Source organism: Malaya genurostris, chromosome 1, assembly GCF_030247185.1.
Source record: "Malaya genurostris strain Urasoe2022 chromosome 1, Malgen_1.1, whole genome shotgun sequence".
NCBI classification, from domain to species: domain Eukaryota; kingdom Metazoa; phylum Arthropoda; class Insecta; order Diptera; family Culicidae; genus Malaya; species Malaya genurostris.
The window spans coordinates 59,450,238-59,465,355 of NC_080570.1; the positions used below are offsets into that span (position 1 = coordinate 59,450,238).

The 15,118-nt window shown below is 36.3% G+C and overlaps 1 protein-coding gene across 1 annotated transcript; it reads left to right on the forward strand.

The window, feature by feature from the left end:
* The first annotated feature begins 4,104 nt into the window (after positions 1–4,104).
* Positions 4,105–6,090, forward strand: LOC131440187 (pyridoxal phosphate homeostasis protein). The gene is made up of 6 exons (XM_058611250.1): positions 4,105–4,175; positions 4,241–4,352; positions 4,974–5,186; positions 5,246–5,399; positions 5,456–5,697; positions 5,807–6,090. The coding sequence occupies exons 2-6, from the start codon at positions 4,260–4,262 to the stop codon at positions 5,879–5,881; spliced, it is 777 nt and encodes a 258-aa protein (XP_058467233.1). The 5' UTR covers positions 4,105–4,175; positions 4,241–4,259; the 3' UTR covers positions 5,882–6,090.
* Positions 6,091–15,118: the final 9,028 nt, after the last annotated feature.

Consider the following 15,118-nt stretch of genomic DNA (forward strand, 5'->3'; position numbering starts at 1 on the left):
CTTTAAGGTCAATATAAACCGCATCAGTCTGCAGGCCACGGTCCATGTTTCGTATACAGTTCGAAGTGAACTGTAAGAGATTCGTCGACACGGAACGATTAGGGAAAAATCCGTGCTGCTGGGTGTCAATGTAATTTCTGCAGCAGACGAACAAGATGTCGTTGACAATGATCTCAAACAGTTTTGAACATGCGCACAAGCAGGTAATTCCTCGGTAATTAGCAACATTGCACTTGTCGCCTTTTTTGTGAACCGGAAACATAAAGGACGACTTCCAACACGTGGGAAACTCACTTTGTTGAACCGAAAGATTGAATAGCATTGCTAACGGGTAACTCAAGACGAATGAACAGCGCTTAAGCACAGACGAAGGAATTCCATCGGGACCAGCAGCAAATGATAGCTTTAGTTTGTTCAAGGCTGCAATAACCATATCCTGCGTTATGTATGGCAACTCGAAACTAAGTACGTCTCGCGGTAATCCAGCTGTTGCTTCATCAATCTGCATCGTTGTGGCGCATCGTTCATGGAATGCATGCTTGAAATGGTGAGCAAACAGATAGCACTTTTCGATTTCATTGTTGGCTGTCTCATTTTCCAAGAACATTGAACGAGGAAGACCAGTTTCTTTTCTTTTGGAATTTACAAACGACCAAAACAGTTTGGGTTTACGACGAAGGCTTTGCTCAATCCGTTTAACGTACTGAGAATAAAGGAATAGATTGTAGTGACGATATCTATTGCTTCTAATGTTGAACTGGTGTTTGAAATACGGAGACCGACAATTGCAGTATTTCCGGAGAGCAGCAGAACGAGCACGTTTTAATGCTCGTAAACGAAGATTTGACCAGGGAGGTTTTTGCGGAGGTCGTCTGGCAGGAACAGTACGGGAAACAGCGTGATCTATTACTGTACAGAAATATTCAACAGCTTCATTAACGTTGGTAGAGGAATCGATAGCATTCCAGTTAGTCCAAGAAAGTAGCTCGTTCAGTGCATTGTAATCAGCTCGACGAAAATCGGGATCATGTGAAATGGTGGGCTCTTCATAAACCACTGGAATTGGCAATCTGAATATGACTTTGATTGCTGGGTGGTCAGCATCGAGATTCGTTAGAGGTTCAATTGGCAAGGAGATAGTAGATAACGGTGTGGCAGATTCGTTTGCAAAAACGAGATCCAGTAAGCGGTCATTTCTGTTGAGTACATTGTTAATCTGACTAAAACCGTGAAAATGCAAACCATCAAAAAGAGTGCTGCATGCAGCAGACATGTGTGAATGCAACGGATCAATGCGCGGAGCGCCTCTCTCGGGAAAAAGCCACCGAAGACCAGATTGATTATAGTCGCCGAAAAGAAGCGAGGGTGTATGAGGGCTCAATTGGGAGGCAACCGATCCCAGCGAGTTCACGTGATCACTAATACTCGTATAATCATTTTTTCGATCGGGTGGTAGATAAATAACACCTATACTAACATTTATCTCAGCAAACTTGACGACAACCCAAAGCTGTTCTAGGGTGTCGGAGATCGATGTAGGTTCAATGTAGCAATTGAGATTTTTGGAAACAGCGATTAAAACTCCTCCACCTCGTGATTTACGGCTGTTTAACGGTGACCGATCGGTTCGAAACACAGCGTAGTGATGTCCAAAAAGTTGAGCAGAGTAAATTTGCTCGTTCAACCAGGTTTCCGTTAAAACGATGATATCGTATTCTGCCTCCGATACAGACAAGAAAAATGTCTCTACTTTGGTCCGTAAACCACGCACATTTTGGTAGTAAATGGTAAGGTTGTTGAAAAAAGTAGCACTGCAATGTGAAGAATTTTCAGGAACAGCAGGCTCACAAAAACTATTGTACTCGCCTGAGATAGTAAACTGGAAGCCCCTGCTACCACCACCGACCGCAGGACCGGGACGATGACGAGTTTTGTATTTAATAACCATACAATTGTATTAATTGAAAGCGAAAAGTTTAATTGTTGGGTAGATTTTAACGAAACTATTTACGTTTACGGCAGAATTCACCTTCGAATTCGCAGATCCGTTTTAAAGTTGTATTATTTACATCCTGTGAATAGCCTAGTTATGCGTTTTATTGCGGACATTATGAAAGTGAGTCAGAAGACGCGTAAAAAAGTTATTGGCTCACATTGAAAACCCGCGGATGATACATACGTCAAAGTTGACTTCAAAGAATTGCCAGGACAGGAATTTTACACAGCAAAAGGATTAAATTCTAGTATCGGATAGTTGTTTCGAAAAGCAGAAAACGACGAAACTCGCACCGAAATACTTGATTCAGCAGACCATCTGCACCTGTGGAAAACGAATACACCATCAATGAAAAATCCAGTTGTTTTTATTGTAAACAGAATAATGTTGTTCTCGATTGATGTCATAATGAAGTTTTCATCCTAACTGCTGTTAAACCTGTTTGTTTTGAAGCCAGTTTCGAACCTATTTAACAACATTGAACTCAAAATCGTCAGTCAGTTTTAACCTGTGTGTGTGGCTTCGCTAACACCACCGCTACTAAGTGTGAACCCAAATCAGTGTCGTGAAAATTATTTGTTAAAAAAATCGTCGTAAGAAACCCCTTTTTGAGCCGAGCTTGGCTTCAATTCAAGAGCAGAAGGCTAATTCGGTGCATTTGTCCTCAAATACGTGAATCCCCTCTTTCAACTCTACACCGGGGTTTAAAGTTCCAGTGGATCTGTTCTCCCGGAAGCGTCTGATGATCAAATTTTACATCTGCAAAAAAGCATAGCGTAAGCATATTTGTCGCACTTCAAACCATAATGTAATTCACGGGGAAAAGGCATGACAGATACTAGTTGAATCGTTTAGAGTTCGGATCGGGATTCAGCATTATTCCTAAATGGATTTCGAATCAGATACAACAACCGATTACACTATTGCTAAGTTCACTGGTTCACGATTATTATTTTTCGATGGATCGTATGGGACATTGTAATCTTGAGTTTATTTTTGATTGGACCACCGTTGGATTAGTTTTATGGCAGTATTTCGGAGGTGCTGTCAGAACTCTTTTTTTTTAATCAAATGCCTGCCTGGCACTTTTAGCTCGGGAAAGAAAAGAACAATTTCTCTTCAATTATGTTGAAGAGACTCATTGAAACCCTTTCAACCAGCTGGAAGAAAATATGCGTTCAGTTCGATTCATTTCGTCCAGTATGCAGTTCGCTCTTTGTACTTCAAAATCTTGCCACTTTCTTAGTGGGATGCTTAATCTTCGGCCTCTTAGGCATTCGGCTCACGTATGTTTGCCATATTTGCTGAAAGGTAGAATGCAACATTTTGTGAAAGATTGTAGGAAACTTGACGAACAAAATTTGACGATCGTCGAATGTCATTTTCGTTGGCGCATAGATGCCAGATAATTTTTAAAAAAAAACCTAACGTCCACTGATAAAATCAAATTTCGGAAATACTGCGTTTTTCCAAAAAGGTGTGAATCAATAATCTTTTATTTCATTTCTCTGAAATTATCCCGTTTTTGTTATTTTTGATTCATTAAAAGACACACCTTCAGGATTTTCCCCCTCAGGAAACACCACCTCGTATTGATATGATTTACATGTAAAGTTAGACGTAAATTAAGTGATTCAGAAGTTTCTTAATGAAATGCTTTGCACTTGAATCAGTTGAAACTAGTTTTTGATTTAGTTTCTCACTGGTCTATCAATCAGATTGTCCAATTTCTGATCTGTTTCAAAAACAGATGTTCAGAAATAGTTCAAACATTTCTTAGCCTAAAAAGCATTAAAAACACCGTTACTACAATATCGTGAAAGTATCTGAAGAATAAAAATTTTGTTTCCTTATTCAATTTTTCTGTTTTATTTATTTTCTAAATTCAATGCAAATGGCATCTCTGGCGCTGATATATCCTCAATTCATGTGCCTCTTATAGAGTAGAGAGCAATAGAATTATTTCTTGAGGTTCTAGGTTCGATGATAAATGCAATGTTTGATTTAATAGTCGATTTCTATATTTTTCAATTACTATCAAATATCGTAATGCAGACTTCAAAGTTTTCTTCAGCGCATTGGTTAAATCGAGCAATCAATGTTCTAGTCCGGCTTAACAACTCAACTGTCATTGTTTACATTTTCTCATTGCATGGATGCGATTTAGTGGTCTGATAAGGTAGACAATCAAATCGGTTATCAGATATTTGCAAAAAAAAAACACTAAATTTAACTCTATTTCAGTTTTGGTCTGTGATATTTAATGTATCGTCGAATAATGACCGAGATGGACGTTAAATTAGGCATCCGGCAAACTTTAGCCAAAATTGAGGAAGCTCATGCAAAGCGAGTACAGGTCAGTGTTGAATGTATTTAGTGTTTTCAGATTCGGTTAAGAATAAAAAGTTAGATTGGACTATTTTATATTAAACTGAACGTCGCACATGTTCTCATGCTATGGGAGGAGATATTAAAGTGTAAACAATGAAATTGGAACTTACTTTACCGCTGACATTTGTCGAATACTGTTTTCCTGCTATTAGAGAAAATTTGAAGATAATGTAATATTTTTATTAAAGACGCTTCCAATCAAAGATGGCTTTTAACAATATAATATATAAAATACAAATAGAATATACAAAATTATAATCTTAAATTATGTAGTTCATCAATGTTTAAAGAAGGCATATCCTGCGCTTGTATGTTTGTTAGATTTTCCATGTCCAATTAAATCTTCCGAAAAATGGAAAACATAGATGTTTTCTTACATGAAATAATGCGAAAGGTGTTGAAAATATTCACTAAGTACCAACCATTACAATATTCATACTCTACCAAATATGAAGTATAAAGTACCAAATATTTTACATAAAATCCATATTAAAAAGTAACTTTTTTAAACTTTTAAAAACAGCATAATTCATTTAGTCATTCCCGTTTTTTCTTTTTTCTTTCCAACACAAATATCTATTGCTAGACTATGAACGTTCCAAAACCACTGCTGGTTGCAGTTAGCAAGACCAAACCCGTTGAGATGATATTGGATGGTTACTCCGTGGGTCAGCGCGACTTTGGTGAGAACTACGTTCAGGAGCTTATTGAAAAAGCAAATGATTCCAGAATTCTCGAACAGTGTCAGGATATCCGATGGCACTTTATTGGGCATTTGCAAAGCAACAAAATCAATAAGGTTTGTCGCAAGAGCTTTTGTGCACGGGCACCGGTAGCACTAATCACATTTGACCGTAGATAGTAAACCTTCCAAATTTGTACATGATCGAAACCGTACACAACACGAAATTGGCTGAAAGTTTGAATAAAGCGTGGGAGAAAGTGAAAACTGAAAAACCAGACAGGAACAAACTCAATGTGTTGATTCAAATTAACACCAGCGGAGAAGATGGTGAGAAAATTAATAGTGAATTATCGATGCGATTCATTATGCTCTTATCTTTGTAGAAAAAAATGGCACCGAACCATCAGAGGCTGTAAATTTATATCGATTCGTTACCGAAAAGTGTCCCAATTTGAACTGTCAAGGAATCATGACGATCGGGCGTTTAGGACATGACTACACAGCTGGTCCCAATCCGGATTTTATAGAGCTTATAAAATGTCATCAAGACATATGCAGCACCTTCGAAAAGAATCCTACCGAGCTACAGGTATCGATGGGAATGTCAGGCGACTTTGTCCAAGCGGTAAGATAACTGTTCGTCACACAACCTCGATAGCCTCGTAGTGAAACATGCGCACACAATGTAATATGGTTGTGATGAAAACTTCGTTTGTATTCTCTGTATTTCACAGATTGAGATGGGCAGCACAATTGTACGCGTAGGCAGTTCTATTTTTGGGGTCAGAGCGAAGAAACTCGAAGTATAGGAATTTGTTTGCTACTAGCACACACGGGCGCAAGTCTAGCCGGATTGCCATTATTATTTGACCGATTCGTCATATGGAATTGGGTTTTGTTAGTTATTTTCGATTAAAGAAACAGTTTAGATTGAAAATATAGAAAATATTTTTCAATAAGATGATCTTTCTGTATGCATCGAGAAAATCAATATATAGTACTTAGAACAGTTATAAAACATGTTTTAATTTACCTAGTGATATACCAAATATTAATATAATATGGGGGGACGGGTATAGCGTGATGGGTAAGTCGATGCCTTTCACGCAGCCTGCCTGGGTTCGATTCCCAACCCCGCGCACATAGGGTCAGAAAGTTTTTCTGTCCCGAAGAGGTGAATGACATTAATGTTAAAGCCTCTATAATAGAAACAAAAAAAAAAATATAATATGGCATGCATTTTAAATACGAAAATAAAATCGAAATTCTCTCTTCAAACCCATTTATTATGACTTATTAAAAACATCACTGTTTTATTCCTAAATATAACTTTCTGTTCATGGATTTGCAATGTTCGATCGATAGGCGAAAACCAATTGAGCCCAATTTATTGAGTATCGTAAATTGTGAAAGCATTCATCAATTGAAAAACTGAACCCTTGTTCAGAACTCCTAGACATAATTTTTCTAAATGATACAGAAAATCCGCTAGTCCGGTAGTATTGTTTGTGATTTTTTGATCCGTGAAAAATTTATTTTAATTATCAGTTGTATAAAAACGAAGGCGCTTGAAAAATATGCTAGGCGAAGGAAGCTAAGAGGCCATAGTAAACAAAATTCGGTTGGGTTTATCCTAGCAATCAGTTCGATTGCAACATACGAATTGGAAATCTCATAGAAAGTAGTGTAGATTTTATTATGTCATATATTTTTATCGGGTAAATGGAATCACGCAGAGTGAATCATTTCCTACCTGTGCAACTGTGTAATAAACTCATTTATACCCACACAGAAAATATTTCAATTATTGGGTCATGAGAAGAACAAATGTACGACGCTTTTTTCAATGGAATGGGTTCCCAGGATAGTGAAAAGGATTAAATAATTCCAGAGATTAGAGAAGCTTTGCAAGTTTCAGTCTTGTCTCTGAAGGCAACATTCCATAATTATCTATTGAATTCCACGATTTCGGAATTACAGGTTGATAGCGATTAGATTTTCAAACAACGCAAAAAAAGTTTTTTTTTATTTTGCTGGAAACTTATTCAATTTGTAGGTTATGTTTATGTTATGATAGGCAGCTACCGTGCAGTGGCCTAAAACTTTAAAATGGAATTCACATAATTTTCACCGATTGATCCGATTTTCACAAACTTTGGTGCAAATGGAAGGTCTGATGGTCTCATCGGTTGTGATTGGATATTATCCGGCTCAGATATACCAAGGTAAAATGTGTTTAAATTTTCGGTTCGTCATTTAGAATAGGTTCTAAAAACATTTATGTAAAAAACTGCTTCACTTTTGGGTGGTGTCACCTCACCTGAGATGACACCGATTCATGGCACGGCAGCTTAGGCTATATTGCCAGTTAATTTTCGTTTATAGTTCAATGGACTTTCTTTTCACTGGACTACAAGTGAAAACCTCACTGCGTGACAACGTGGAGTCGCCAAAGTACGGACAAAAATTCTTTCTTTCTCGCGAAATACCAAAATTTTCACCGCACTAACACCATACAACTGTTCACTTGTTGTGGATTTCAAGAAGTGATGTAAAATATTGAAAGCAGTTATTTATTTAGGAGCAAGGAAAAAGCCCACTGGAACTGAGATTTTTGTTCTCCTTCTCCAGCAGGCTTCGACATCCGTGTCCACAAGTTATTGACAGAGCAATGGAAAAAGCATTCTCTTCGCGCCATCGAACCTCAAAGAACAGACATCCAAGCTCAAACTTTTTTCTTAAGGGGCGGGTAGGGTCTAACCGACGACGTCTAATACTTTTGAACAATCATTTATTATTTTCTTTATATTTTTTTATAGTGAAACATTTCCAGAATATTCTGTGAAATTTTCAAGCGTATCATAACTCTGGAAGTTATGGACCTTCATCTATGGTTATCTCATTCTGCGAAGAAGCAAGAGCTCGGCGCACAGGCCCAAGATTTCTACTTCAATTGACTTCAAAACTTGGCAAAACATTCTTGAAATGTTTCATTATAATAAATTATGATAGAAAAAATATTATGTTTTGAAGATGTAAGACCCTGCGGGCTCCCTGGAGCAATAAATTGTTTCTATTGATTTTATAGGCAAAAAAATTTAAAAATGAAAGTCCGTGTTCATCGTCATTCCAAAACTACTGCACCAATTTATTTTTCAAATTTTGCAAACACTTTCTACGTATCTATAAATCTATAAAAAATCAGTATCTATAAAAAATCAGACCCCAACGTTTTCCATTTCGTTGTTTGTTACTTTGGGGAGGTTTAACAGCTACAAAATGGCGGATTTTTTTTTGAAAAATCGTAGTTTTCACTTTGAACAATTACCAAAATTTTAAATAATTAAAAAAAAAAATCAAACCAAAACGTTGGGGTCTAGAAAAACTTCTACTCTAACTATGCTTCGTTCATTTGTTCACTTCCGATTAGTCTGCGCTGGGATGCAGTGGACACCGCAAATCATGATTTTTTGGAAGTGTCATCAAAAATATCTCTTCACCGATTTATTTCTCAATATTTTTCAACGAAAAAATTACAAAATTTTTTTCGATGGTTTTTATCATGCAAAACATAGGAATTTATTTTGTTGAACGATAATTCTGGAAAAATTAGCAAAAATGATGATTTTTTTCACCGATTCTTTATAAGGTTTGTAAAGCAAAGTGAAGAATCAGTAAAACCCCCCCCCCCCTTAATCTTTCTCGAAATGATTGCAAGTTCAAGAAAATTATGAAACCAGCTTTACGATCAACATTAAATTTATTCGGATGGAATTGAAACCGCAATGAATATACTGTCATTTTGATAACATTTTTCTTGATGCTTTTCCGAATGTAAAAATTTCGTGCGCTTTTATTTTTATCGTGAATGTATAGATAAAAATAAGAAATTAATCGCCTTTAAATAAATGCGGTTTTTGCGAAAGTCTCCATGATGTATGAAAATTATTTTTTGTGATTCATCGTCATTTTTGTATAAATCTATTTCGTGGTGTCAAACCTTGTGCATACGTTCTGAAAATCATAAAAGTCCTTTATATTTCCTCGTTTCTGTACTTCGAGGTTTATTTGATGTCAATAAATGCTACGGTATAGAACATCGAAATTTCGGCCAAGAAATTTTTCACAATGCAAATTACACTAAGTAGTAATAAATCAAATAGCCAACAACAAATGTGTCATAAATATAGTTAAGAACCGCATCAAATTTGTTCTGAGAAACTGTCATTCAATGAACACGCACACACGAGACTAGATTTATAAAAAAATTAAACTGTCAATAATGTTTCAAAGATTATTATGCAATATTAAGGGTGTATGGTGTTATTCTAGTACAAATTGCTATATTTTTAGTACAGTTGATGGTAGGGGTAAAAGGTTTTTATAGAAGCTTGAAAAACTATTATATTACTTGTCACTTATTATAGTTTTTATAATACTTGTAGTGATTGTAGAATCAATTTAAAAACTTTTATAAATTATAATCAGAACCATAAGGCATTCTAATTGTTACTTGAGATTCGAATTGTTACTTGGGATCCACGTTTTTCGTATCTGTATTACTGTATCGATTACAAAAATCATCGATATACCGATAAATCAGTATAGTTGGCAGCGTTGATTGGCTTTCAAATCTTTCCAACGCAAAGATAATGCGTTATCTTTCAACAAGCTATGCTTATAACCTCATTGAAAGCATGCTTTAAAGGTAGAAAGCCATTCTAAATGGAGATTGCAGAAACACATTCCAGGTTGAGCCATTTCTGAAAAATCGATGTGCGTTTCTGTTTGCAGTTTTTAAAAACTATTTTCGTTATTTCGGGAAACCGGGAAATGGAATAGCCAAGATCGATTGGTTTGACCATCAGTTCAAAAGATCTGTAATCTAGATAAGTTCGCTAACCAATTTGGATGAACTCTTATTTTTTACATTGTCACTTATAAAAGAGAACTGTTTTAATCTACCTAGTGGTGTGATAATACACGCATTTTTCATTGACGTGTACATGTGAAATCGATGTAATTTTCATATCAAAAGTTTTTAGACACTGTTTCAGTATTTCCGAAAACGAATATCGAGGACCGACAAAACCGGAACGAAATTTCAAAATGTCGCAAAATGGTGCACAACCTTCGAAACATATCGGACTGAAAAACGAATTGCAAAACTCGCAAGACATCACGGCTAACTTTTCTCAATGAATTTTACTCATTATCTTCTACGAATAACCGAGCTGATTCTAAATATATCTTTCTAAATTTGGATCAATGAATTACTGCTATAACTCCAATTTATGGGCTAGTCTTTTGAAGTACAAGGATAATTGAATGTGGTATTAAGTTTGCATTCTTCCTAATATTGTTTGCAATAGTGAGGCGGTGGGATAGTCTTCTCAATTCAGCATTCATCAACTACTCGTAAAAGTAAACAAATAGTTTCTTGATGGGCAGATCCGAGGTCAGCTTCCTTGACAAAAAAAAAAACGTCTATGTGAAGATACTGTAAAACATCGCACGGCGAGCGTGTGGGATATAATTAGAGATATTCAAATTTCTCGTACTTAGAGGTAAATTGTGAAAAAAATATTATCGCATGTATAAAAATAGGTTCTAGGCAGTTCATATTCATTGTCATCGGGTTACCCGTAAGCCACGGATACCAGCTCAATATGAAAGTAGAAAGCGAGCGCCAAATTTAACCAAAAAAAGGAGAACACTTTACCAGTAGAGATGAAAAGTGACGTCAATCTCGCTTGGAATATACGACACTGGTAGGTGCAACAGTGTAGGTACATTTCCACTTCACTGGTCGGTGGAAATTTTCGAAAATTCCATTGCAAACCAAATTAATGAGCGAGAAGTCGGCAAACGAACTTCGCATCGCTACGAATAGACCTGATTTGCGTGGCAAATGAGACGAATTTTCCGAATCCCACAACTGATGCCGGTGAGATTGCATCTGTATTTGCTCGTGTGAATCGTTTATTGTCGAATCATGAGTGGTTGGTCGGACGTTATAGAAATGTTATTTTTGTACGTAAATCTTATCCAATCATGTTTGCTTCGGTGGCCAACGACCATGTATAGGACTGCTGCAGTGAGTCATAAGAAAAGCTATGGAATGTTTAGCCGGCTTTTATACTTTTTTTGGGGATTACTCAGAAATAATCTCCAAAGGTCACATACATTTATGGAATATCACGTAATGTCCAACAAATAAAATATTCATTCAAATATGGACGAACTGTAACAAAATTGCTTCACAATACTTAAGACTTACTTCTTGGTCTGGAACATCCGCAACAGATTATTAGAATTGTTTTTTATTCTAGATCGTGGGATAAAAACGCGAAAAAATGAAATAAAACAGAGTCATTTGACAGTTATCTTATTTTTCTTGATTGGTTAAAACCTGAACAAGGTTAGGGCACTAGCTTACGTTCCAACAGTCATGTGGATCGTGACCCAAAGTATATATTAGATATCCTCTACGAAGTCTAGCAAAACGAATGGTTAGGTTCCTCATAGTAATTTAGTTCAAATGCTTGACTATGTTTTTAATACTCTTTAATACATCTGAGAGATAAATGAATTGTATCGTATCGTGTTGGAAAACAAAGTGTAACTGCACAATGCAGTACAAAGTTATTATTATATTTATGTTTTCGTGACTTATGGTCAGACGTTCATTGACAGCAAAGCATTTGATTAATCGAGAAGAAAACAGCCTGTTTTAAGTAGATGCGTTGTCGGCGAAGTTCAATGTATATGTTTTATGGTTCATTGTTATTTTTAAAATCTTGCAGCTCTAGAATTTTAAACATTTTTGAACAATTTCACATTTTGCATTGAATGTACCATTTCAATATCACTCAATGTCTTTCAGCGCGACAGATGAAGAATGACGAAAGCTGCCTAGAAAAATTGAGGATACACACCGACTGTACCAGTACAAATTAGATCATTTCACCAATACACAAACAGTGGAATGAATTCCTTTGTAAGAACAGTGGGTTTGTTGAGTTTTACATGGCCGTAAAACATATCACACCAATCACAAATCAAAGTCAAAGCTGCATCCGTCGGAACAACCAGTAATCAGCAGGAGCAATATCAGGACAATACGATGGGGGCGGTAAAATGTTCCACTGGAACGTTTCCAAATATGTTTTCACGGCTTTTGAGACATGATGCCGAGCAGGAGAATAACTTTATCATGTCTTTGCTTGTATTCCGGCCGTTCTACTCGTAATGCACGACATCAAACGCATCAATTGCAACCTATACCGATCGCCCGGTATAGTATCGCCTGGCTTTGGCAGCTCATAAGTACACCACAACAGATGCACAATATGACTTTCACACTTAATCTCGTTCGGTAATTCTTGCCTCTTTTGACGAGTTTTGAACAGCCGAACTACCGAATATTTCCATTCTACTGATATCGAATCATGGAGTCAGACTACATGCTGGAGCAGAATTTAGCCTTCTGAATCCATTGAGTTCGCAGCCGATTCATAAGTGTACATAAAACTTGCATGCACAGCTCAATCATATTTCTGATCTCAGTTATTCAAATCTAAATAGGTAATTTTTAATGTGGAACACATTTTTGTTTTCTATATAGGGGTGCAAATTAGAAACTCAAGAAAAATACACGTAGAAATGTGGTCAGGTTTTGAACAATTACAGCTCAGTCAATTTTGTATCAATTATTAATATTATGTCACCATTTGATTGGAAATATTTCTACGTATTGATTCGCATGTTCATAGCCATGTATTTTTAATTGTATATCATTGAAATGTTGATTAATAGCTAGCAGTGTCCTATTTGTCTGCAAAAAATCTCCGACATACCGGATTTCCCTGCCATAGTCGACGGTTTTGAAGGAATAAGCGATATATCAAAGGGAAAGCATCGCTCTGATTGGTCAATCGATGCAACAGCGAAGCCGTTGGAAGCACACGAATCTATAAATAGAAGCGAAATTATAGTTAACGTTTCAGTCCATGTACATGTAGCATGCCAGAAGTAGTTTGTTGTTAGACAGCAAGACAATAAGTGCCATAAAACGATTTGAAGCTTTAATTGGTATGCTCTGATCTTGTGTCATGCAAGATCGAATGAAATTCCATATTATGTCGTTTCGCCTGGGAAATTAACAACTATCCCAGGGTAAATTTTGAGTGCATAAGATTAATTTCTAATTTATATAAGATGAACTCGATTGATAATGAGAAAAAGTTTATCGCTTCAACCGCAATCGCAGAATGGTAGTAATGGTATAGAAACGCTATAAAAATAATTGCTTGCATACAAAATTTGAACACTAGCTTGGCGAAGATAAGCTTAAATATCGATATACGTTCGCAAGCATGTAAAAAATATAATTGCATACATTTGGGCTATTGATGTAATTTCGTCGGCTACAAAACAAATACAAATCAAGACAAATAGAGTCAATATTCCGGGTTCGCGTGTCCGGTGTTGGTTCCTAATTAAGATCAATCTAAGCAGACTCTCGTGCATTTGCGGATTCAAAAGTCTGACGATTAATTGAAAAGGTCGATCATTAGAAATTTTAGTTGCCTTGTTCCACATCAATGGCTCGAACAACGCAATGGGGCTGATCTTTGTAGTTTTTTAATAAAAATAGCATTTTATCACAGCGGTACCTTGTTTATTCGTGCTGATATGTCAGTAAAATGAAAATGATCGGCAGTTCGGCTGTTCAAAACTCTTCAAAAGATTCCAAAATTACCGAATAAAGCTTACACACTAAGACTTTATTTCGGTAATCGGTAGGTAATCCAGCGTATACAGGAGGAAGACGGATGCCTTATTGAAATTTTCAGTGAATATTCTATAATTTACCAAAAGATTACGATAGATCAATAGATCGCGATAGATTGCACAGTGTGTTCGAAGGCTCTGATAATTCTTGTAAATCGAGACATGAAGTTGGCGTTTGAAATCCTAATTCAATTTTTAACGTCGTGAACAACTGATGAAAAAATTGGTTGTGTTTTTATTTGGAAATGAAACTGTAGCCACGACTGGCACTGAATTTTTCCACACTTTGCAATGAAAAATTAATAAATACACATATCCAAAATAGAAAAGCGACTCGGTAGATGCACATTAAAGGAGCGACACAACTCACATTTACAACCCAAAGCATGTAAAAATATATCTTGTCTTTGACTTTACAGCTGATTTATCTTAATTTGACATCCAAATTGATGCAAAACTTTATTTAAATGTTAGTTAATGTAATGATCCGTCATCGTCTAAGAAAATATGGCATGTTTGGATTTGCATCATGTGTAGTTTTCATTTTTACCTTTTTTTATATATATAAAAAATAGGTATAGAATTCGCTCAAACTTTCGAAAAATTTTCCGAGGCCCGGAGGGCCGAATGTCATATACCAATCGATTCAGCTCGACGAACTGAGCAAATGTCTGTCTGTGTGTGTGTGTGTGTGTGTGTGTGTGTGTGTGTGTGTGTGTGTGTGTGTGTGTGTGTGTGTGTGTGTGTGTGTGTGTGTATGTGTGTGTGTATGTGTGTGTGTCTGTATGTGTGTTGTCAACTAAGAGGTCGAGATCTCAGAGATGGCTGGACCGATTTTGATCAAACTAGTCGCAAATGAAAGGTCTCCCCGTCACCCAGAACGCTATTGAATGGTTTTGAGATCGGATGTTTACTTTTTGAGTTATACGAAGTTTTATGTCAAAATTTTTAGTTTTTTGACAGTATCTGTCACATTTGACCTTGAAAACAGGATATGTTTCCAGACTTAGATTTCGCTCGGTAATACCTATCCAACAAGCCATAGATTGTTAAAATCCGTCCATTTTTAACGGAGATATCGATATTTTTGTGATAAAGATTGAAAGTTTGAGCGAATTCTATACCTATTTTTTATACTTATAAAAAAAGGTAAAAATAGGTATAGAATTCGCTCAAACTTTCGAAAATTTTTCCGAGGCCCGGAGGGCCGAATGACATATACCAATCGATTCAGCTCGACGAACTGAGCA

What these genes read in the sequence shown, in the direction of transcription:
- LOC131440187 (XM_058611250.1), top strand. Translation starts at nt 4,260, where the DNA reads ATGTATCGTCGAATAATGACCGAGATGGACGTTAAATTAGGCATCCGG. An exon ending in CTCATGCAAAGCGAGTACAG is followed by an intron (nt 4,353 to 4,973) that starts GTCAGTGTTGAA and finishes ATCTATTGCTAG; the next exon opens with ACTATGAACGTTCCAAAACC. An exon ending in AAAGCAACAAAATCAATAAG is followed by an intron (nt 5,187 to 5,245) that starts GTTTGTCGCAAG and finishes ATTTGACCGTAG; the next exon opens with ATAGTAAACCTTCCAAATTT.